At 51.8% G+C, this 23,323-nt stretch overlaps 9 protein-coding genes and 1 non-coding gene across 10 annotated transcripts; 4 read left to right on the top strand and 6 right to left on the bottom strand.

The window, feature by feature from the left end:
- Window positions 1-665: 665 nt before the first annotated feature.
- J4E84_009879 (uncharacterized protein) lies at window positions 666-1,994 on the bottom strand (the record flags this gene model as incomplete). Its single annotated transcript, XM_049392438.1, has 1 exon — window positions 666-1,994. One exon carries the CDS (start codon window positions 1,992-1,994, stop codon window positions 666-668), a length of 1,329 nt encoding a protein of 442 aa, XP_049239845.1.
- Window positions 1,995-2,777: 783 nt separating this feature from the next.
- Window positions 2,778-3,443, top strand: J4E84_009878 (uncharacterized protein; the record flags this gene model as incomplete). The annotated part of the gene is made up of 1 exon (XM_049392437.1): window positions 2,778-3,443. The coding sequence occupies one exon, from the start codon at window positions 2,778-2,780 to the stop codon at window positions 3,441-3,443; it is 666 nt and encodes a 221-aa protein (XP_049239844.1).
- A 2,316-nt stretch (window positions 3,444-5,759) lies between these two features.
- Window positions 5,760-6,620, bottom strand: J4E84_009877 (uncharacterized protein; the record flags this gene model as incomplete). The annotated part of the gene is made up of 1 exon (XM_049392436.1): window positions 5,760-6,620. One exon carries the CDS (start codon window positions 6,618-6,620, stop codon window positions 5,760-5,762), a length of 861 nt encoding a protein of 286 aa, XP_049239843.1.
- Window positions 6,621-7,452: 832 nt separating this feature from the next.
- J4E84_009876 (uncharacterized protein) lies at window positions 7,453-8,334 on the top strand (the record flags this gene model as incomplete). Its single annotated transcript, XM_049392435.1, has 1 exon — window positions 7,453-8,334. One exon carries the CDS (start codon window positions 7,453-7,455, stop codon window positions 8,332-8,334), a length of 882 nt encoding a protein of 293 aa, XP_049239842.1.
- A 369-nt stretch (window positions 8,335-8,703) lies between these two features.
- Window positions 8,704-9,627, top strand: J4E84_009875 (uncharacterized protein; the record flags this gene model as incomplete). Its single annotated transcript, XM_049392434.1, has 1 exon — window positions 8,704-9,627. The coding sequence occupies one exon, from the start codon at window positions 8,704-8,706 to the stop codon at window positions 9,625-9,627; it is 924 nt and encodes a 307-aa protein (XP_049239841.1).
- An 873-nt stretch (window positions 9,628-10,500) lies between these two features.
- On the bottom strand, window positions 10,501-11,401 carry J4E84_009874 (uncharacterized protein; the record flags this gene model as incomplete). Its single annotated transcript, XM_049392433.1, has 2 exons — window positions 10,501-11,086; window positions 11,394-11,401. 2 exons carry the CDS (start codon window positions 11,399-11,401, stop codon window positions 10,501-10,503), a joined length of 594 nt encoding a protein of 197 aa, XP_049239840.1.
- A 1,067-nt stretch (window positions 11,402-12,468) lies between these two features.
- J4E84_009873 (uncharacterized protein) lies at window positions 12,469-14,152 on the bottom strand (the record flags this gene model as incomplete). The annotated part of the gene is made up of 3 exons (XM_049392432.1): window positions 12,469-13,152; window positions 13,208-13,725; window positions 13,777-14,152. The coding sequence occupies 3 exons, from the start codon at window positions 14,150-14,152 to the stop codon at window positions 12,469-12,471; spliced, it is 1,578 nt and encodes a 525-aa protein (XP_049239839.1).
- Window positions 14,153-15,266: 1,114 nt separating this feature from the next.
- J4E84_009872 (uncharacterized protein) lies at window positions 15,267-16,491 on the top strand (the record flags this gene model as incomplete). The annotated part of the gene is made up of 3 exons (XM_049392431.1): window positions 15,267-15,519; window positions 15,571-15,991; window positions 16,047-16,491. 3 exons carry the CDS (start codon window positions 15,267-15,269, stop codon window positions 16,489-16,491), a joined length of 1,119 nt encoding a protein of 372 aa, XP_049239838.1.
- A 990-nt stretch (window positions 16,492-17,481) lies between these two features.
- J4E84_009871 lies at window positions 17,482-17,625 on the bottom strand. Its single transcript has one exon. It is a non-coding gene; the product is annotated as a tRNA-Leu (tRNA).
- Window positions 17,626-20,640: 3,015 nt separating this feature from the next.
- J4E84_009870 (uncharacterized protein) lies at window positions 20,641-21,075 on the bottom strand (the record flags this gene model as incomplete). The annotated part of the gene is made up of 1 exon (XM_049392430.1): window positions 20,641-21,075. One exon carries the CDS (start codon window positions 21,073-21,075, stop codon window positions 20,641-20,643), a length of 435 nt encoding a protein of 144 aa, XP_049239837.1.
- Window positions 21,076-23,323: the final 2,248 nt, after the last annotated feature.

Genomic DNA, 23,323 nt, shown 5'->3' with positions numbered 1-23,323 from the left:
AGTGGCCGACCCGATACAACAGGATGGTGTACGACGAATGTGCTCTCCGCATGGCTTCGTCGAAACACATGAGAGCGCACTCTGTCTCCATCTGTACACGCGTGAATAGCAGAGGAGAAGAAGGTGAGGCAGCTCGTCTTTTCAACAAGACAGTGGAGCAGAGGGTATTCAACTGCCAATGGGTGGAGAGATATACGTAGCAGCATACAAAAGTACAGTTGATTTGACATGACATGATAGCCCAAAGCGACAACACCCCAAGCGACCTTTACTTTCAGCTCCTACTGGTAGGTACAGTATCTCGTGCAATCAGCTCGCGTCTCGATTCTTATTTCCGGTTTAATTGGTTGTCTATTCATTCGATTCGTCTCATTTGCAATTCGATCCACACAGGCTGTCGCCTCAAGCACGTGGCGGCACGGCTCTCCCTTGCAGTTCGGGTAATACGACATATAGTGAACAGCCAGTTCATCACCACAGCAATCGATATCTAGATCAATGAATTAAATTCTCAATTGCCTGAGTGTGCACTCTAATGTGTGCAAAGTAGCCAACCTGGTATACAACACCTCTGATAACCACCTCTTTCCATATGTGTCTAAGACACGCAACCCACCAAACGCCATGCTTCCCAATCCATTACGTGGTATTAAACTAAAGAAAGATCAAACCTCCTGCGCGGTCCCAACTCTCGAGTGCATTGAACTCGGCGGGTTCCCAGCATGCGGCGCGCCATTACGATTCAGCACACCCAACTCACTCTCGTCCACACTATGCCCGTTCGCAGTACCCTGAGCATCCGCACGTCTCCTGAGCGCAGTCTCACTGCCTCCATTCCTGCTCCAGCCCTCTGTACCAACATAGCTGCCCCTGCCGACACCAATGCCCCACGCGCGATCGTAGCTCCTAGGGCCCCAGGCCCATCCCGCACCCCGTGTAATGGGCAGATGATACCAGCGGAACGAAAACCAAGCACACGTCACGCCAATCAGCGTACCAAACAACATATCAAACCCGAAATGGCGGAAATCGGTAAAGCGGGTGCTTGTTATGTAGATGGCGGCGCAAATAGGGACCAAGATGAGGACTAAAGTGTAAACGGGTGGAGCGGCGTTTTGGTAGCGGATAGGGACTACGGCGTCGTCGTTGTAGGAGGTTGGGAAGGAGAGGGACGAGTCTTGTTTGTGGATGGGGAGGGTGGCTTGTTTCTTGAGGTTGGAGGGGGAGATGGCGGAGGTGTGGGCGGGGTTTGTGGAGAAGGGGCGGTGGGGGAGGAAGGGGATTGCGACGGAGAATTTGGAGGCGAGGAAGAGGGTTAGGTAGAGGAGGCCGGCCCAGGAAACTAAAAGAACTGGGTTAGCGGGTTGTTTGCGGAGGATGGGAGAGAGAGAGGGCTTACAGCTGGAATGGCCGCTGGGGAAGGACTTGAAGCCGTCTTTGAGAATGTCGTTGTCGGTGTTTCTGCAGATGGCCGAGGTGACGAGTACCCAAGCTGGATTGAAGACCTCTTCAACAACAGGATTGACAGCGTATTTCCGAATGTTTTCGAGGTCTGGGTCACATCTTGACAGAAGATCAGGTCGCGGCTTTCCGAAGAGGTTCTTCATGCCCTGTGTGATGAGGAACGCAGTCGCGAGCGAAAGCGCAAGACCCATCCAACCGGTGTTCCATTCCCAAAGCTTCCTCCTCCAGATGAGCGACTTGGGTGTTCCGCGTTCGGCAGTTGGTCCAGGGACCCAGACAAGACAGACGATCATGACGATGGCGGCGGGCGCAATGAGTGAGACTACGACCAGGAGCCATGTCGGTATCATTTCGCTGGTCTGGTACGGGTACGATATCGAGAGGTCGACGGGCGAGAAGGGTCGTCGGAAGGGCTCGACATATTCCCAGCCGCCGGCGATGGCTGCAATGGCGATGATGACGATCCAGTCGAAGACGTAGGAGAGGACGAGGCGAACCGACGGCACGCCGACGCCTTTGATGGTCCTCATGTTTGCGAGAGTGGGTGTCTAATGAGGACAGACGGAGAAGAGAAGAATGCAAGTCAAGTCCAGACAATAGATCAAAGGGACAAGCGCATTAAGGCGGCTAGAGGAGGCCAAGACAAAGGCGACAGTCTAGCGTTGGGTGACGCTGTGCGACGGTATTACAAAGATACGGTATACGGTATGCTGCGGTCGGTGTTGACGTGTATGGCGCCTACCAAATGGAAGAAGAAAGAACAACTAGGACGTGTAAAGATTACGAGGCAGGCACGGCAGCGGAGGGCAAAAGGGTGAAGGGGCACGCGAGCATGGCCAAGGCCCAGGCTGACGGTTTGAGGCTGTGTGTGATGGGCGCTGGGCGTTGGTCTTGATCGTCCGGATGTCTCAGCTGGCGCCCAGAGCGCCCCATACAGTGACATTTCCTTATTGCGCCGGCCTGACTTCGGTGTCCGAGGCTTGCACCAGCTGTTCATCCGCTGACATGTTCACATAAACATTAAAGATGTGCGGAGGTGGTAATTAGATAGAGTTTGGCATGTATTACGCAGATGCACAATGATGAAAGTCAAGATGTTAGTCGATCTGGGGGCCGGGATGGCAGCTAGCCGCGCGATGGGGAGCGCCACAGGGAAGTCTCCGCATCTCCGCCCACCACGTCATTTTTAGATTTGCAGCCAGAATTGCGCGTACTCGAATGCGCAGCCCTCGCGATCGCCCAACACGCCCAGAATACCGAGCATTCCGACACAGACGCCCGGCACTTCCGACCAGCCTCACGCGCAGCCCACCATGGCGCTTCCAGCACCAACCATCGATCTCCTCCTCAACCTCATCGACACGCGCCCGCAGTCCATCCTCTCCTCGCTCGAGCAGCACCCACACCTGGCCTCTGCCCGCGATGCACACGGCTACTCGCTAGTCCACGCCGCAGCTTCCTATAACCAACTCGCCGTGCTGCGCGACCTGGTCCAAAAATACAATGCCGACGTCAACATCACCGACGAAGACGGCGAGACACCCCTCTTCGCGACCGAAAAGACCGAAGTAGCGAAGTGCCTTGTTGAAGAACTGGGCGCAGACACAAAGATACAAAATCAAGAGGGCCAGACAGCAGAGGACAAGATTGGCGAAGAGGAGGGCGAGACACACGAAGTGTACCAGTACCTCAGGAGTCTACGCACCGGCGACGAGCCAGCTGCACCAGGTGTCATAGAGACTGAGGGCGTTCACCCGCCGCCCCCACTACCCGATGGTGTCAAGGTCAATGTCGGCACCATGGAAGAAGATGCTGTCGATGCGCCGGATCCTGAGATACGGAGGCGCATTGAGGAGCTCGCGGCGCGGGAAGATTACGATTCTGAAGAGGTGCAGGCGCAGTTGAGGGAACTGGTCCAGGATGTTGTTGGGGGTATGGGTGCTGATGGCGACAGGAGTGTTAGGCGGAGGGTGGATTGAAGAGACAGGAGATGATGTGCAGTGGGTGCACATGTGGTTGACTCGTCACCCGCGCAACACCACACATAACATCGTCGAACACGAGAGATAGGTCACCCCGCGCCGATTCTCGCCAGACTTGCCCTGGAAAACAGTTCGGCACCCACGCTGTGTGTACGTGCTAGCAGAACGGTATGCTTGAAGTTGCCTTGCTCTTTCAGGGCCTGGCATAACCCAACGGTGGTATACTTCCAACATATGCAGAGGGCAATTGAACACCCAGACTGCCTCCCATAGATGATCTACAAAATGTACATCTCATGGTCCCCACATTGCACTGTCCCAATCTGCATCTTCTCTTCTTTCCCTCCGTCACTTGATCACTATTCAAAACCTCGATCCTCAAATCTCGATTGCAAGAATATCCACTTACCCAATGCAGCAACTTCCATTCCACCGTTGATTGCGGCAGAATCAGGATTTTGTAAGCCTACTCGGAGTATGTCTCTTTTCATACAGCGGTTCGGTCAAATGCACCGACCTTGGTACACCCATCCGGTCCGTCTGCGTTAGGCAACCTCGCTCTTATGCGTGGATTCCAGCCGGCGACATCGGCGATCTCTGGATTAAGGACAATGGGTGCGATCTGAAGCATCTGTGAGAGATCGGAGGAAGGCACTGCTTACACATACTCGCGTAATCCGACGTGCGAGCGTGAAAGGGCCGTTCACGACGGTAATAGTCTTATCCACACGCAAAACCACACCATCGGGTACAAGCATAACCCATCCGCAACACCAAGCGCACCGAGACCAACGTCATACCGGCCCCATCTGTTACTCCAAGAGGCAACAAATCGCAAAAACCATGGATTCCAGTCGCTCTTCTTCGGACTTATTATTCTCACCAAGACGCACTGATGCCCCTTGACCATTTGCCATTTCCGCTTTATTCCCACAAAAACCCGCGTCTGTGCCGCCTTTTGTTTGGACCGGGGAACACGGCCATGCTCGGCAAGGCATCGGCATTCCCATAATTTTTTGCGCAAAGTGGGGCGTCTACTCTTACCCGAACACCCTACCCTATCCTCCTCTCGGATCGCTCCCTTGGTTTCAACGTTGGCTTGGCGTCTTCGCCACAATCGTTCCCTTTGTTGCCACTTCACCTCCACGGTCTCCACCTGCCACCCTTTTCGGTCAAATCTGCTATAAGGCTGCCTGCATGGGGAAGGAAAGGCCAAAAAGTGTCGATTCTAGTCGGTCAATTGCGGTGCTTCTCGGGGGCATTAAGTGAATCCTTCGGTGAGTTAAGGTGATGGGTGGATGGAGAGAGGGGTTTGGGGGGCGAATGGGCGTGAGACGTGTGGGTTTGTGTGAAGAGATTTGTCGAGGATGGGAGAGGGAACGGTAAAGTATCTGCTTTCTTTTCTTCTTTCTTTGGGTGGGATTGGGATGTTGGTTCATCGGTAATGTCTGCATATGCGTATGCGGCTTGACCCTTCTCTTCCCGTTCAGAACTGCTCTTTCCGCCTTCCTGTACCGTGTCTCTGCACCGAAGACCTGCGACTCCCGGTTCAAACGGCTATCCTAGCGGGCCCTCTCTGATATGCACTATGCATTACCCTGTTCGGTGTGTCTCGCGTACATCTCTGTGTCAGAGCCCCGTTTCCTCCATGCCAAACTCGGTTCGCCATATCATTCATCATCATCAGTACCGAATTCTCAGATTCCCATCGCGAATACCCCCAAAGAGGTAACTTATGATTACTCCACCGTAGAACACAGTCGCACTTCGCACTTTTTGTCGCAGTCCTTCGCACTTCTTCGCACTTTTTGTCGCACTCCTTCGCACTTCTTCCGAGGCTCGCACTTTCTCCCTAATCTAGCACTACCCCTGCCTCCGCGGAAGCAAACCTCATACGATACTTGGTTGCTCTGTTGGGACGTCTCGCTCCTCCTATGTTCTAGATCTTTTTTGCTACCGGGTTGGGAAGGAGAAGAAGAGTGTTGATTGCAGCCAAGACTGCGGGCCGTGACGGGTATGCAAGGGGATGGTTCTGCATTAGGGGGGTTGTTGGTACAAAAGGTTAGTGTGATAAAGCACGAGAATGTACGTGTTAGCTCAAGATGAGGGCACCCCGTTCGCAGGAAAAGCGAACATTCACTTTCGAACCTAGACGTCTGCATAACCTCCAGATTTTTCAAAGTTAGGTTCTCATTCCAATGTAGACTTCCGAGCACCTGTTTGTTCTGTTTCCCAGTATAAGGTGCACTTTTATCCTGGTCTAATAACTCCTCACCTCCACGGAAGCAATACCTCGTTCGATGTGTAATCGTCCTATCGGAACACCCTGTCATCATCGCTGAATTTCTCCTCCGGAACCTCCATATCCTCAGTCTCCAGCGTGAAGACTACCACTTCATACTTTGCCGGGCGTGCCTGGCTGTCCTCAGCTACCAGCGCCTTACAACGCTGTTTGCGGTTACTGAGCCCAAAACGCTGGTTAATCTCTTCCAGGAAGCCCTCCAAGCTATAGCTACGAAACGATTCGATCTCAATCGCTGGAAGCGCGCCCAAAGGTCGACCTTCAGTCCACCGCACGTACGCAAGCCCTAGTGTCGGTTCGCACTCTCCAGCATCCGAGTCGTCTGATGAAGGCGCCGGATTACGTGCAGTGGTCGCATTTGGGTTCGTCTTTGGTGATCTCGCAGATTTCGATCTCGTGAGTGCTGTTGCGCGCTCCCATTTCGCAAACAGGATGTAGTGGTAAGCTGTCCGGAATACGGTTTCCACGTCTTCTCTTCCCCAATAGTAGAAACACCCCTCGCGGTCGCCAGTGTTCTCCACGACAAGTCTGTATAACAACCACGAATACCAGTCCGTCTCGTTGTCGTACCTCGGAAAATGCGTCTGCCCAAGGGATCCTATGCGGCCGCGCCACTCATCGTCCCGGATGCGTGCATAGAGATCGTCGAAGGTGGGAACGCTATTACCAGGCTTGTAGAGATCTGTCTTCAGAAACTTGCTGACGAAGACTTCCCACCACGGTTTGACGAGCGATGAGTCTCGCCACTTGTCAAAAGCGGCGTCAGTGTAGGAGTATCCGAGAGAGGCGACGATCTTGCCTCTGTCTTCATACGGCTTGCGCGCGGAGCGCTTTCGTTGTTTTGGGGCACTGGTGGAGGGGCTTCGCGCCATTGTAGCTAGTCGTGGCTATGAGTTTATCAGGAGGATAGACTATAGCTACTGTCTGAGTTGGGCGCGGCGCCTTGTAACGTGTGAGTATAAAATCACCTAGGTCCCTGCCGAAGTGAACAGATACCAGCGCACTCACCTTCATCCATCCACGTTAACCTAGGAAAACACTGAATACCCTAGAGGCTACATTGACGTTAGCTTACCTACTTTGAAGGGTTTCATATCAATGTAGTCTGCAAACCTGTTTAGTTCTGTGCTTGTATGAGGTGTGTTCAAGGGCTACAAAAGCGTCAAGTGAACTACCTGAACTAGGTGATGTTCAGCATACTAATGGACTTTGAATCCAAGGGGTTCTACATTGTACGTTCGGGGAGCGCTCGTGGTGAAATCCGATACCCACTGATATTGGTGACTTCGACGGTACTTCTACCATTCCAAACTTTAAAGACGTTTTTATTCTCAAACAGCTTACTATCAACTTATCAAATGCGAGGTATCGCGTGCGCACATGAGACGCAGTTACCTTCGTGCGCAGTGGACCCAGTTCTGTCTAGCGCTAGCGCAGCCGCGGGTGGCGATCTCTTTAGTCAGCCACTTGAGCAGCAGCCCTACGAGTCTTGCGAATTCACGCCAATCTTCAATCACCATACCACCTTCCGCCCCACGCATCGCGGCTACCTATACGAATCCCACACGACTACACGAGACTATCCTCGAGATCCGCTGTGATTTCACACCGTACACGCGACGACCGTCCTCGTAACCGCATTACCCTCTGCGCCAGACCACCGTCGACACCGCCACAACCACAACCACAACCACAACCACAACCATGGGCAAGGCTGAAGCGGGCAGTACGAAATGGGTGGCCAACAAGATGAAGTCAAAGGGCTTGCAGCGCTTGCGCTGGTGGTGTGAGCCGTGCCAGAAGCAATGTCGCGACGCCAACGGCTTCAAATGCCACGTCCAGAGCGAGGGCCATGTCCGAAACTTGCAAGTCGTTGGCGAGGACCCCAAGAAGTACATTCAAGGCTTCAGCAACGAGTTCCAAAGGGATTTTGTCAATCTTCTGCGGACAGCACACAACGAGAAGTGGATCGGCGTCAACAAGTTCTACAACGAGTATATTCGAGACAAGGAACACGTCCACATGAACGCTACCAAGTGGAGTTCGCTTACCGAGTTCGCCAAACACCTAGGACGCGAGGGTATTTGTCATGTCAAGGAGGACGAAAAGGACGGCTTGATGATCGCTTGGAGAGATACCTCCGTTGCAGCCTTAAACAGGCGCAATGAGATCGCAGAGATGGAGGCTGCTGAGGCACGAAGCGGTGCGGGCGAAGACAAGATGTTGAAGAAGATGGCGAAGCGTGCACAAGAAGAAGCCGAGGCCAAGAAGGCTATCGAGGCGAAACGAGCTGCGGCACAAGCAGCAGTGCAACAGCAGGTTACTCCACCGGCAGAAGGAGCGTCCCCAACGGAGGAGAAGAAGGTCGAAACACCGGTCGACGAACAAACACAGGGAGAGGAGAAGAAAGATGTCACGGAGGTGAAGGCGGAAGCAGCGCCTGTCAAGCTCAATTTCGGGTTGAAAGCAAAGGCTGCACCAGCGAACAAGGCCGGACTTGGTCAGATGAAGAGCCAGAGCATCTTCAAGCGGAAGAAGGACGACGCGACAGCGGAACAAAAGCCCGTGAAGAAAGTCAAGTTATGAGCGAGGGTAGGACGTGATTGATTTTTGACATGCATAGCGCGGCGTTTGGGTCAACATATTATGGCAATGCAATAGGATTCGATGTGCCGAGAGGGCATTCACAACATATCAACTTTTGCTGCTGCTGCTGCTGCCATCACCGGCACTTCGCCTATGTCCCGGGAACACTACCGCGCCATTTCGTGCTCCTCTGTCTAGGGGGTGCACGCGCCATACCATCTCAAACTTAGCGCCATTTCGGCGCGTCTACATCATCGAGACGCGTCTCTCTCCAGTATATACCCGCCTCGCCTCTTTTTCCTCCTAACCCAACATCTCAGTCTGCAACTTTGTCGCACATACCTCGCAACCTCGTCTCTTACCGCGAACATGTCGCTCGTTACTTTATCGTCCCTCCCCGACCCAGTCCTCCATCTAATATCCGTATACCTTGCGCCCGATCGGCCTAGTGTCAATGACGTTGAAGAAGGCCAACAGCCAACACTCTACCGCCATATCATCAACCTCTCATTGACGGCGCACTCACTCAATCGCATTTCCTCCGTACACATTGCGAAGAACATCAGCTTGAAAATCGCCAATACGCGTTGGGATCTGTTCCTACGCACCGTAACCTCGAATCCCACCTACGCGTCGACCGTCAAATACCTGAAGATGAGCGAAGGCACGATCGACGACAACTACGGCAAGCGTATGGAGGCCATGCTCACAGCGCTGAGCGGATTGGAGGCACTATACGTGCATCACAGCAAACGAAGCCACGCCAACGCCATCCAGCAGCTTCTCACCTCAAAGCCACTACCGCTATGGGATTCATTGCAGGTACTGCGCTTCAACCACACCAACAGCTGGGGCGAACCGGCCATTGTGCAACTCGATTTCGAACGCAAAGAGATAGACAAGAAAGGCGGATTAGGCTACACAGCTGGCATAGAGCTGCTCACTGGAGAGCTAGAGGACTTGAGCTGTCATAGGTTTCTGGATATACCAGTCATCAGTAAGGTCAAGGTTTCCACACGCGACTTTGAGAACGATGGCGATGACCAGGACGACGCGGATTGGGTGGATGAAGATGAGGAGGAAGAGGCGGATGATGATAGTGATGGCTGGAGTGAGCGCGATTATGAGGATAACAGTGAGGAGAGTGACTGGGATTCAGAGGATGAGAGCGATTATGAAGACGATTGGGAGGCGGAGTATGGGTTTGCTGTACCAAAGGGTGAGCCGGCTAAGGATTTGGCGGTGCCGAACACTGCGGTCGTTGTTCCTGGGAGGAGTCTTTTAGACTTTTGAGGGTGGTTTTGACGTGGAGATGCTTAATTGTCAGATGAAAGAGGCTAGGACTCGATTTCTTGTTGTGTATTATACTGTGTTACTTTACTGGTTTGTCAGATCTACCCATGTATTAAGTCTACCTATCTACCACGGATAGGTCATCTAATGGTGAAACTCATGTCTGGAGCATCGCATTGAAACGTCAAACCAGCTGGCGGACTTGATTGCAGGTATATGAGCAAGCTGCCAAGTTCAGCTTCTAGTATCAGTAAATACAGAGGTTCACATCATTGATGTATTGCACTGTATTGCATTTTTCATCGGATACCATCGTAAGCTACACATACACATGTAGCCACGAGAAGACCTTCATCTTCGTCTTCACCGTCTGAAGGCTCGTCGTCTTTTCCCTAGATTTCCAAGTTTGATTGAGCTAATAAGAAAGGAAGACTCTTCAGCACTGAGACAGCGTCTTCATGGGTGTTGAACGACTTGGCAATGAGCAGCGATATGTGGCGTACCCATGCACTTGGCCGTCCTGTGCGCTTGGATCGGGCAAGCGTCTGTTGGCGGAAGCTATGTCAAACTTATTCGTACCCTTTGTGGAAGCAACGGTACTCGCACCTCTTCTTCGGTGGTCAACATGAAAACAATCTTTTTCCCAGTTTCGTGCGCGCACCATTGAGCGCCGATGTACGTCAAGCCCTCGCTGGCATCCAACTCCACCACAACTTGCCGGTGGCTACGCAGATCAAAGGCGGCTATGACTCGGTTCTGGAACTCAGCTTCAGTGTAGCCACCAAATCCGCGGACGGTTGCTTGAACGGATGCGGTTTCATCTTCTTCCAAAGCTTCCGGCCTGCCTTCGACCCAGAAGATGCTGGCAACACCTTAGTCGGGATAGAGGCGATGGTGTTCCTCGATCTCAGACTCAGAGGAGGTGGCTTCGTCAGGATCTGGCTTATTGGGCGAGGATGGTGCGGTCTTTGATGATGTGGCAGCGCCTTTGTCCCTGTCCAGTGCGTGCTGTCGCTTTTCGAAGGTGATGAAGTCCACCATGCATCGGTATGTTTCCAATCTGTCAAGCCCCGTGTAACGAAAGATACCATCCCTACTGTACGTGTTGTCTTTGACAAGCCAATACAAGAGCCACGCGTGCCAATCCAAGTCGGTATAGTATTGACGGTCGGTGGAGGAGGAGAAGGTCATCGCGCCACCCTTCTCGCCGTCGATGATTTCAAAGTACACACGCTTGAACTCTGCATGTTTTTTGTCGGGTTTGAAGTAAGGCGAGTCCAAGAAGCTTTTCCTGAATCTTTCCCAGTGGGGCTTCACTAGATCACCCGCGCGCCAGTCGTCGAACGATTGCTCGCACCCAAAACCCAGGTGTTCCATCATCAGTGCCTTGCTCTTGTACGGTTTGGGCTTGCGTTTCTTGGTGTCCGTGGAGGCCATATCGTACGACGGTTTGCTGTGGCTACGTGTGGGAAAGGTGTCGTCGAAGAGTTTTCTCCGCTCGATGTGCGCAACACTCTGATGTGGCTACCTGTGGAAAGAGCGTGGAAGAGTAGTTTCCGCCCTATGTGCGAAAATTTGCTGTGGCTGCTTGCAGTGAAGGCGGTCTGTGCCTTGCAAACGCAGTGTTTGCAGGATGATAGAGCGTGACAAATCGGCGGTGACCGTCCGGGCGAAGTCACCTCACACCCTGGAGTCTATATCAGTGTAGGAGCATGCTGTTGAGGTGATCTAACGTCAATGTAGACTTGTAGGTAATTTGTTGTCACGACAGCATTATTGTTTCTTGCAGACTACGATAGTACAAAAAAAGAGAACAGGCAAGAACTAACAGCGATGTAGACTTCCGGGTGGTTTGATTCCATAATGCTCTTGTTGCTTCTTGCGGCCTACATCGGTACATGGCACGATGTCTGGGAAAGACCAACAGTAATGTAGACCTCTGGATGATTCGCCGCAACCCGATAAACAGTATGTGTAGGGTATATAGCAGTCTTACACTACTCACATAGAGTACGGGAATACGCGAGCTCTGTCGCTACATGGCGATAAGCATAAGCACTGGCGTAGCAGGCTCATTCGAGTATGGGAAATGAAGTGTTAGGGCCGATATAGTTGCGGCCGTAGCTCTTGCTAAAGGAGCTATCCTTACTGTCCTGTAGTGTCTTCTACGCCGCAATTAGCTTATTAGCTTTCTTATCTTAGCCTAGCTAGAGCCTAACTCTAGCGCCTTAAGAATAAGCTAAAGATTATACTAAATCTACTAGACTCTGTAGTAATTATTAGCAAAGTTAGTACTTATTGCGTTAGGCAGATAGTTTAAGTACAGAACTAGATTAAACTCTAGAGTAGTAGCTTATAGCTATTAAACGATCGCTCTTGCATCGCAGAACTGTCTATCAGCATCGACAGAAAGTAGAGTTGGCCAAGTCCTGGATTGGTTGGTAGGTAGCTTCGATGTCGTCGGTGATTGCTTGCCCTCCAAGTAGAGAGAACACTGAACACCCAGGAGCCTACATTGACGTTAGATCAACTAACTTGCCTGCTTTTATCATAATGTAGGCTGCAGAACTGCTCAATTTCTTCCTTATATGAGGTGGATGCGCGAAAACGCAAGCGCAATTCGTCCACAGCTTGCCCTTGGCCGAGTGGTCAAAGGCGCTGCGTTTAGGTCGTTCTAAACATCCTCCGCAGTCTTTGAGGTAGTACGAAATAGGAAATCTAAGAGAACTAACGGCAGTGTAGACTTTTCGGTGGTTTCCCATGCTGCAGCTAGATAGCACTCTTTTTATAGTAAAAGACAAATGAGCCACAAACGCCATCTATACCATAACCCACACGCACTTACTGCGCCTTAACAAACCTAACCATCATCGGCGGCGCACCCGCAGTGAAGTGATCCAGAATACCCTCCCAGTAAGCATTCACATCCGTCCCCTCATCAAGCACGACATCAAACTCCGCCACGACCCTCCCAATCACACTCCTCAACTCCATCAACGACAGAGCTTTACCAGCACAGCTATGTGACCCCGTAGAGAAGGGAATGAACGCCTGCCTGTTCAGTACCAACTCCGGCTTAGTAGTCCAGCGCTCAGGTATGAACTGATCAGGTGCAACAAAGTTCCTCGCATCGCGCAATAGCGGAAAGATAGGGATATGTACTATCATGTTTCCTGGGATCAAGTGCCCATTTATCTCCATACCTTGTGGCGGCGTGATACGTTGGGAGCCGAAGAAGACGGAGGGCCACATGCGCATCGATTCTTGGATACAAGCTTCTAGCATTGGCATGGGTCGCTGGCAGTCGTAGGTATTGATGTTGGAGAGGAACTCGGAGCGGACAGCAGCCATGTAGTGTGGGTGTGTGGCTAGATGCATGAAGAGGAAGGTTAGGGCCGTGGACGTGGTCTCGCTGCCAGCGGAGATTATGAGGCGTGATTCGCCGTAGAGAAGTTCGCGACCTTCAGGTGTTTTGGGCGTGGAGGTGATGAGATGAGAGATTAGGTCCGGCTTCGCATCTCTGACCTAAAGGAGGTTGTTAGCAATGGCTTTGGTCGAGCTTAAAGACGGGATGATGTACCTGCATGCGCGCTTTCATCTGGCTGACGCTCCAGTCTCGCCATTCCTTCATGGGTCCGGCGAATGAGGTAAGAACACCAACTGTGTTCATTAGCCACGGCATCAGATACATGTATCCCAAAGCCTGGACGCTGCCCATCATAGTAGCGAGAATACTCGCAGCGACGTCGCTTTGTTCGCCTTTGATGAAGCCCATGGGCTTGCCGAAGGCCAGCGCTGCCATGACGTCGTAGCTATAGTAGCTTGCATACACAAGCAGCGGAATCGACCTTCCCTCTTCATTGCGCAATCTTGTAAGCAGCTGGTCCGTGAAGTTCTCGACTTGGGGCGCGTAGTCGGAAAGCGATGCCTTCATCGCATTGTCCCAGATCTTGCGGCGCTGGCGGTGGAACACCTTGTCGCGATTGAGGTGCAACGACTTTTCCATGACGTCGTAGAACGGTCCTTTTGACGTCTGTGACTGGGCTCCGAGAATTGGTTGGATCGCAGCTGTATCGAAAATCGTGAGCTCACGTGGCCCTGACGGTGTTAGCACTGAATGTGGAAGGAAGTACACGGGGTTGGACAGACCCGTCCTAACATAATCGCCGTATTGGCCTTGCAGCCGCTGAAGGACTCGATGGTAATGCAGGCTGCTGTCATGTGTCTGCTTGACGGCCCACCATCTCGATAGTTTCGCAGCCCAAGGTCCCGGGTAGTCGTTGAGTGGGTGAAAGAAGGCACGGTACGCTCCGATGTACAGCCATAGTGGAACCCAGAAGGAGCTCGTCACCAGTGTAGCGGCGATGAATCCAGTGTAATATGATAGAACCCAGTATGCGGTAATCGCTAGGCCAAGGATCTGAAGGGTCAAATGGTCGACTTCCACTCGTCGCAAAATGAACTCGTGCAGGATGACCGCCGATAAAGGTGCGAGCACAAAAACAGCGGTAGGAACCGAGCCCATGGTTTCTTGTGGATGGCTCCGGAATCTTGCTTGGGTTGCTAATGTTCAGTGAAATAGAGTGCTAGGCCGTGGTGGCCGATGGCTATTTCTCGATTGCTATCAGGTGAAGGCGATCGCCACATACCACGAACCCCTGAATAAGGGAGCCCTGGGAGTCAGTATCGTACCGCTGTGATTCCAGTGTGTTGTTTTTATCGGGAGTACAAAACGTGGAAGGTTTGCATGTGCGACGCGTTTGCTCGGAAGCCCAGAGTCACACGTGGAGACTGGTACGAGAACGCGATCGGCAGCCCCGGTTTATGAAGTGGGACATGGCCAGGTCTCTGTCCATCCTTCTTACCGTAGATTGCGACTGCAGCTGGTGCTCCGCAACAGGAATCTTGCCGCATGGTAATTAGTGTGCAAGGGTCAGCATTGGATTACTAGGTTTTGTCGCACACTATCGCACATAGCCGATTAGCGTCTCGGTGCGAACTCACGTCTAGTTAGTCTTCCAACGTGTCGATATCGTGGAGTTCTCTAGCGGACCAAAGCCGTTTAGTCGCCTGCGAAAGGAAGAATGTGGTGTAGCCTCAATTCTCCGAGCGCCGCATTATTGGATGCGGTTGCGCCGTAACGCGACGTGTGTGACTTTGGTGCGTAGATCAGACTTGGTGCTGCTGAGTGGCGCTTATCCTGTTCAAAGACGGCCTGGAAAAATGTAAGCATGTACATAAGTGTCTGCTAGGCGAGGTGGCGGCAGGGCTACATTCGCTTAGAGCGCATAGGCTGAATGGGAGAACAGGACATGGTTCCTCATTCCATGATTTCATGAATATCTTATCTGGTATTCGATTCGAGCCTCCAACCGAGCAATTTCGGGAGATGCGCATATCCATGAGCGTTGCCGAGAATGCGCCAGCATCTTACGGTTTCACTGTTGAACGGCAAGGTTGTACGGAAAGGATCTTGCGTGTACCCCCGTCTTAAGATCGCTGGCACCTGGCAAGGTAACTCAGGCTGCGTGTAAGATAAGTTCGATGCATGTCCGGGAGAAAACCCAAGGTCCTAGCGATCACGCCTTCCCTTCAAAGTTCCGACTCCTTCTGCGAATCCAAGAAATTTTCCGGCTGTGATGACCGCGATTACGACCATGTCGGGCGTTCTGGATGCGCCACCTGGCGTTGAGGCAGACTTCAGTGGTGAACGGTCGGATCTTCAGAAGAGAATCGTCGTGGTATATGCAGTCATGACGATTCTTTCCACCTTCGTGCTCGGGTTGCGATTGTATACGCGCATATTCATCCGCCGTATGACCGGCTTGGACGATGCGCTGGTGGTACTCAGCTGGTGCGGCTGCGTCGCATGGATGGTCATCTGTTTCCGAAGTGAGTCTGCCCCTCTGCTTACTCTGAGTACGCAACTGACCTCGAATGTAGCGTTCCAGTATGGCTTCGGTCAACATATGTGGAATGTGACTGTGCAACAAATGTTGGGCTATACGAAGATGCTCGTCGGTATCATGGTGGTGTATGTCTGGACTCCAGCTCTAGCTAAACTCTCGTTATTAGCTCTCTACTACCGACTCAACCCAGATCAGAAAGTCCAAGCAGCCATCTACGCATTGGCAGTCCTGGTCACTGGATACTCCGTGGCCATCACCATAGTCGCCGCCGGACCCTGCAATCCGCGAACCCATACGGACCAGAAGTGCCTTACAGATCTCAACCTGTTCATGGCCTGTATAAACATAATCACAGACTTCTTGATCCTGTGCCTGCCGATACCGATGTTGCGCGCCCTGCAACTACCTGTTAAACAAAAGATATTACTGGGCTTTGTGTTCGCTCTGGGATCTGGGTAAGCTGCCTCGGGTAATGCGCCATCTGGCGTTCTGTGCTAACAGTCTTTGTAGTGTCGTCGTTATATCCACCGTCCGCATCATCTACGTCTACAGTATGATTAGCGATCCCGACGCAACTTACAACGTGGCCAAGGCATGCATCTTCTCCACGGTCGAGCTCAACGGCGGAGTCATTTGCGCATGCGTTGCGCTACTGAAGCCTTTCATACAGAAGTACATGCCCTGGATACTGGCCCTTTCGAGTGGAAGCGGAAGCGGAGATGGATCCAGGATTCGCAAGTTGAAGATGTTCGTGAAACGGAGCGGGGAGAAGAGTTATGAACTACAAAGTGCAGACGCAGATACAGATGCGACTAAACAGGCTGATGATAGGCCGGATCATCGTATTGCCGTCACCAAGTCATACAGCGTTCAAGGCTCGAAGACGGGGAAAAGCGATGGTGACAGCATGGAAGACCTTTTCGCGCCGAATGCGGGCTGGAATGGTGGTCGGTAGCCATTGCCCGTAGAATCAGTCGGGAATGTGATCGCGAGGACGTGTAAGGAGATTGAAGGGATTGCTTCGAACGGGAGTTCCTGATGATCACGCCGTCGCGGGCTTGGCACAAGCCCGATGGAAGGGACCACCCGTAGAAGGACCAGTACCTAGATAGCTGCAATACGACACCAGTGTTCAATTTTTGTCTTGAAGGTAGCTGAGGGTATCAAGAATGCGCATTGAAAGAAGTGGATATCGATAACGGCGTTGCTCTAACCCATCTGCATCTTCTCATCGTCCTGACGTGGCTCGCTCGAAGAAATGGAAAGCCCCTCCATAGCGACCTTAGCCATATACTCATCCACCATCAACTTGATATTACGATATTGGGTGCTGTTTGGGCCGAATGTCGCGAGCGCATTGCGGAGGGAGGATTGGAGCTAGCCTGAGTTAACCTTGGAATGGTGCATCCACGCTCTATTGCCGACATCATTGGAAGTCCTGACACGATGGAAAGAGTGCGATAACATACCGACAGAAGCAAGTCGTCGGGTTGAGTAGGCATGGTACCTGGTGGGTAAAGTCGACGCTGCCTTCACGTGATAGCCGATGCTTGTGGTTGTGTGGAGTCCTTATGCGGGATATCGCGGTCTGCTAGAGAGAAGGCGTGCGCTTGGAAGGCGGTTGTAGTACTGTAGGAGATAGTCTAGGTGAGCAAACCTTGAGGGTGTGACGAGGAATGGGAAGATTTGGCGTAAGCGAGTGATTATAGATCGCTGGGAGCTGAGATTCGTTCGCAGGCTCAGAGCAAAAGAGGAAAGAAGATCTCGCAGTCTATTACGTTCAAAGCATTCTATGCGCTTGGTGATATTTGTTCGCGCTTCGCACCTGCTGTGCATACTAGCCGGCGCGGGCCACAAGCAGGCAGCCAACCCCAGCTTCTGGCATTAGCAAAAAGAGAAGCCCACATCATGGATGTAGGCAAAAAGATTGGGCAGTTAGAAGTGCTGACAAGAGTGGGATTCGAACCCACGCCCGTGAAGACTGCGGAGGATGTTTAGAACGACCTAAACGCAGCGCCTTAGACCACTATTTTGATGTTAGTACTGCGATTCCCAAGGAGTGGAAGTAACGTACCTCGGCCATCTTGCCATTTAATAACTTCATGGAAAGTAAAACATTCTGTGCAATAATATACGTGGCAATCATCATGGTGGGGCTGCACTAAGAATAGGCGACGCACAGGCGAAGCCTTTGTTCGCAAGGTTGAGATACCCCACTCTAGACTGCAAACTAAGCGAGTAGATTCTATATGCAAATTCATAATAACAGAATATTCATCGATATAATTATAGGCTTCTAATCGGCACCCTTAACGCATTGTGGACTAAGGTTGTTCGAGCGGGGCAATGATCAAAGTGCGGCTTCTGCGCCCTGCTTATTCATCTAGACTAGGTTGAGACTACCCGTAGACGTTGCCGCATTCTCCAAATTTAAACCCTTTGTCTCATTCCAATCACACAAGAGCTAATTTCGAGAATTTCCACGTATACAATTCTATGTTCTGAACAGTTTTAACGCTAGACTTAGGTTTGTTCTGAGAGTTTATTATTTGATCGAGAGTTACAGAAAGAGCTTAGAGACTGCAAAGCGATATCTTACTGCGTGGATTACCTTCATTCCGAGCATGATGTGCCTTCTTTCAATCTTAATCCTGATCTATTTTTCTTTAATCCAGCTGCAACATCTTATGCCTCTTATTTGTTGTAGCAGCTGCAATGTGCTGCTTTTAATTGTTCTATTTCTGGTTGCCATTTATGCTTCGTCTCTTTCTCCTTCTCTTTCTCATACTGGTAAGCATACTTTTAGAGGTTCCTCAAGCTTTGTATACTGCAGGCATCCGAACACGTCTCGATGATCGGAACATTTCCACATCACAGGCGCCTGGAATTAGGATGCAACGTACGCTCTGAGTGCTATTGAACAGACGTAGCTACGTAACAGCGCTTATCCGTTGATGCTCGTAGTATGAAGCGGCGTCCGTCCGATGACGATCATGGCACGACAAGAGCAGACTTAGAGGATGAGCGCTTGATATTGAAAGGCGCACTGTGCGTGCGCATGACTTTTCGAGGAGATGCCCAGCTGGTGCAGACCCTGGGACGAAAGCGGTGAGGGCTGCTGTGGGGAGGTCTGGCGCGTCCAGTCGCGTTGTCGCGCTCATCGCGCGCTCGAAAATTCCATGCCAGTGACCCTCAAGCCTCGCTGCGCCGCAGGCCTCGACCACCCACGACAATCATCCTAATACGACTCAGCATGGGGGGGAAGCGGAAGAGCACCGACGATCCGAAGCAAAGAAGTATCGCGTCCTTCTTTCCGAAGCGTCCGCGCAATGAGGCCTCGCACGACACCAATGACGACCCAAAACCGGTAGTAGCGTCCAGCTTCGTGCAGACGGCGCATGCACCAACCCGAGCATTTCCCGTGGCTACGAGCCCCCTGAGCGATACCGAGACATCTGGCGTGGCTACAGTCAAGTCCGAAGAGGAAGAGGAAGAGAAGGATGAATATGAGCATGAAGTCAGCACCAAGGGGGCGGCGGTACAGCCATTCAAAGAACGGTGCACGTGGGTCTGCCCTTACAAGGCAAGCAAGCAGTGTAGCCACTCGCCAGGGTACTTCCCAACCCTTAAGGGGGTCTCACAACATGTCAGATTAGCGCATCCAGATATTGGGCTAGTAACGCCCTACGAGGTCGACCCCACCGCGGATGGCACACGGAAGATACCATGTCGCAAGGGTTGTGGCGAAATGTTTGTCACTCACCAGAAAGCAGTGCAACATGCGAAGGTAAGTTGTGGCTGTGAGAAATGCATGTGAGACATATACTGACTTCATATCTTCACCTCTGTAGTTGCCAGAATGCACTGCAACCCCAGGGAAGAGTTTTCCTTGCCCCTGGAAAACGCACATCGGATGCGACAAGGAGTTCGACACATCTACAAGCTTAGCAAACCACTCGCGTCGCCACGCAAAAGATACTCGCAGCCCGTACCAATGTAAAAACGATGAATGCGGTATATTTCATGCCGACCTCTACGACCTAGCTATGCACGAGGAACGATGCAAGAAAGGCCCACTATCTAATCGCGAAACCTCATACCGCTTCTCGTTAACCGCTGACGCTGCCAATGGCGCCCCTCCAAGTGTCATCATCATCAACCGATCTTCCAAGGCTCCGCCGCAGTGCTGGAAAGACGGTACAACCTCAATCAAAGAAGGGCTTCCGCAGCTTGGAAGAAAGTACCTTGCACACTATGCCTCGTGGAGGAGTAGCTATTCTGGTGGATCTGCAGTACTGCACAGTTGCTACGAGGCTGTTACGCGATACATTCCAGCGCCTGCGTTCGACAACAGCTTTCTCGGAGAGACACCCAGGCAAAAGGTCTTGCTCCACAGGGCCTTTAGGTTCACACAAGCTATCGTCCACGACATTGAAGCGGCCAATCAAGCTGGGATTAAGCCTACTATAATCTCAGTCGGCGCCGATGGTTGGTTCTGTAGCCAGAAAGCTATTCTTCCGTGGCTACAAGCTACTAGATTAAGCTTCGACTTTATTGTATAACTTAGCTGCCTGCCTTTAGGCATAAGCGCCTAGCACGCTAATCTTTACTATAAAGTATAGTAGATTTTGTATAATGTAAAGCATATTTGTATAGCTCTTAAGTCTAGGCCTAGTTAAGATTAAAATAAGAAAGTTAATAAGCTAATTGCAGCCTAGAAGATGCTACAGGATAGCAAAGACACCTTCTTCGGAAGGAAGTACGGCCGAAATTACGTTGATCCGGACCTCGAATTCCCGCTCATCGAATGAGCCCGCCACGCCACGCCACGCCACTCCTCATGTTCATTGCCATCTATCTGCTTCTTTTCCGCGACATACTGCCATTTAGATCCCACATACTGTGGCTACATCCTCTCTATTTCCTACACTTCTGTCCTGTATCATGTATCGATTTCCTGTGGCTACTGCATTCTTTTATATAGCGACCAGATTCGGAGCATCTCTGTACTTTATTCCTGCAACATAGTATGAGATTGAGGCCGGAAAGGGAGGCGAGATAGTGACTTTACTCCCAACCAAGCCCCAGGTTTATTCGTAGTTCATCAATCCCAGTTCAGGTTATTGATGACTCTCCGTATGTGTTGCGCTCCCAGGGCCTCGCAGCCCGCCGAGCTATCGCATTCAGGTCTCCCGGCATGCAACTGCCTCATCTCATCGCTCCAGGAATGGTTGCCGTTATGCCAAGTCTCTTGCCTCGCTTCGCTCTCCTTCACCAAGTCCAACAGTGGTCGTAGGTTGCTCCCTCCGCCATAGATCTCCGTCTTGAGCGCAGTCTTGACTAATCTCCTCCAATCCTTTGCCTCAATCTCAATGTTGAACCCCATCGGGCAGTCAAGGGTGCCGGTGTGCAAATGTTGCAAAGCCTGACTGTTATCGCCGATACGGAATGGTTTCTTTTGACCAGTCCCTTCCATGCGCGCGGCTTCGCGATCGACCTCATTCAACACCTTGTTGAAGCGCTCTACTACTGCCTTCATCACAGAAACTATCGACTGTACATTCTGGATCGCGGAATATGATTCTTTTGGACATTGCTTGCAATGTATTAGATCCGAGAGCGCTGACATTGCTTTTCGTAAGGGTATGATAACTTGGGGAAAGTGAAAGGTAACAACAGCTTGCAACTCGGTGAGAGTTAGCCATGTCGTTGTAAGACACGTGCACTGCCCTGAATCTGATTGATCGGGAACTGGGTCGGGAAGACTAGTTGGCTGAATGTCCGGTGGCAGGTCAGGCTGGAAATTCCACAGTGCTGGATCCAAGGGCGGGTCCAGATTGTACCTGCAACAACTTCAGCATTGGTCGAGATACATCAAGATAGCTTGACATACATGTTATCAGACCCAGATGCCGTCCCAGACGGATCTTGAAAGGTGAAGTCATAATGCTGTGGCGTCACGATTCCGCATCCTGCCGATCCATCTGACGATTGCACGTCTTGCAGAAGTGAGGGAGCAGTCAGATTATCCAGATCTAGCAAATTTGGAACACCAGAGAAGTCGTTCCAGACGTTGCTGAAATCGTCTTGCACTACCGCAGGTAATCCCGTTATCTCGTCCGGTTCGTCCTCTCGCATTCTTTTCCTGGGGCGACCCATCTGCTTTTGCGGCGAATAAACACAATCAATCTTTTCTCTTTCGCAACGAACACATCTTGGAGTGTGGCCAGAGCATTTCAACTTTCGTGTCCCTGGGCATAGTTGAGCGTCGCGCGGGGCAGGTGGAAGCCTAGCTTGAGGTACTCACGGCACTCATCGCAAGCCGCATGTAGTTTTGCCGCTGGTTGCTTATGCTGCTGCACCATTGTAGTGTTGGGTCACGGAGATGCTGAGACCAAAGAAGCAATGGCGCTGAAAGTGGAGATGTCGAACCCAGTATCAGAATGATGTTGTGGTTCAGCATGGGATCGGTGATCGTACTCCGAGGACGCCTAAATTCGCCAGCTCTGTATGCACATCCCCATGAAGAATGGCTGCGCAGACTAGCCCCACCTTGATGACGGATAACGTGTTGGATTGTCGAATATCGACACATGGGGTTCGGGGTCCTTGTCTCCACGCATGTTAGGTAAGCTGTTTAATGGTCGTCTATTCCAATCTGAAACATAGCTATCCGCGGCCGCATAGGGCCGATTTGGTTGTGCGTAACCTTGGAAAATTCGCAGTGACAGGCGGGGGTCACATGTGAGTTGGCACTGGTAGAACCAAAAACAACAAAACCCGTCAACTCTGAGGGAAAAGCAGGTGCGAGCGCTAGCCACAGAAGTGAGGCTACGTGTGACAGGATTCACGCCGAGCCGCTCTCATTGTCCAATGCCATGCTGTGCTGGGCTTTTTGCAGCAGGTCGGAGGCTGAGTGCGGCTCCGAATATCGATGGGATTGTGCGAGCCACCCTGCGACCCAGCGCGCTGGATGTGGCAGACAACCTTACTGTTTCACACATTCTACACCGCTCTTGACGTGGTATCTTGAACCTTTCCCAGAGCCTACGCGCAATCGCGCAACTGCGCAGAAAATGTTAGTGAAGGCACCAATATCGCCAATTAATCTGAGAACAGAGGCGCATACCGCGCGCATCTGCCAATCTACGATTGATGGAAAGGGCGCAGCTGCTCCGCCTTCTTTTTCCATCTCGCCCGTCTTGGGTTGGCTCTTCGTAAGCACCTCCACCGGTTGGAATACAGAGTGCAGCTGACCGGGGTACCCCATGTCCGATGGCGCGCGCCCTATTGTAGAGGCGCACAAAAGCTGATGCCTGATTGCTAGTGGTTGCGACTCTGGGGGACGGTACTGTTACCATGGTCGCGAAGTTGGACGAGTTTTTCCTGTGGGTAGACGAGCGACCCAAAGTTCTCCAGCCGTCAGGAACAGACGCGATTGTACCTGGGATGCCATGGATAGGCCGCGCAACAGCATCAACGGGTGTGATCGTGCGCGCTCTGTCGCGAACGTGATGCCTGGTTAGCCGCATCGGGCCCTAGGGCTGATGGAAGATGGCACCGGCGGGAGAAGTCATTGGTTGGGAGCCACCGACACTGCTGCACCTTTTGTGAGTCACAGCAGTCGGCCCTTCCTGGCGCCGCGCTCGCTTCGGGTTACTTTTAATCCCCCACTTCCCTCGCTGCCTGAATTTCTCCTTCCTATTCACCTCACCATACTACACCACGAAACAATACACAAGACAGTCACGAACAATGGCTGCCTTTTAACTTCCCCCGCATCTCGC

The sequence above is a fragment of the Alternaria hordeiaustralica genome, assembly GCF_023758085.1.
Source record: "Alternaria hordeiaustralica strain BMP 2776 chromosome Unknown scaffold_33, whole genome shotgun sequence".
NCBI classification, from domain to species: Eukaryota; Fungi; Ascomycota; class Dothideomycetes; order Pleosporales; family Pleosporaceae; genus Alternaria; species Alternaria hordeiaustralica.
Note: the sequence above shows the minus strand (reverse complement) of the source record. Positions and strands in the feature narration are given on the sequence as shown.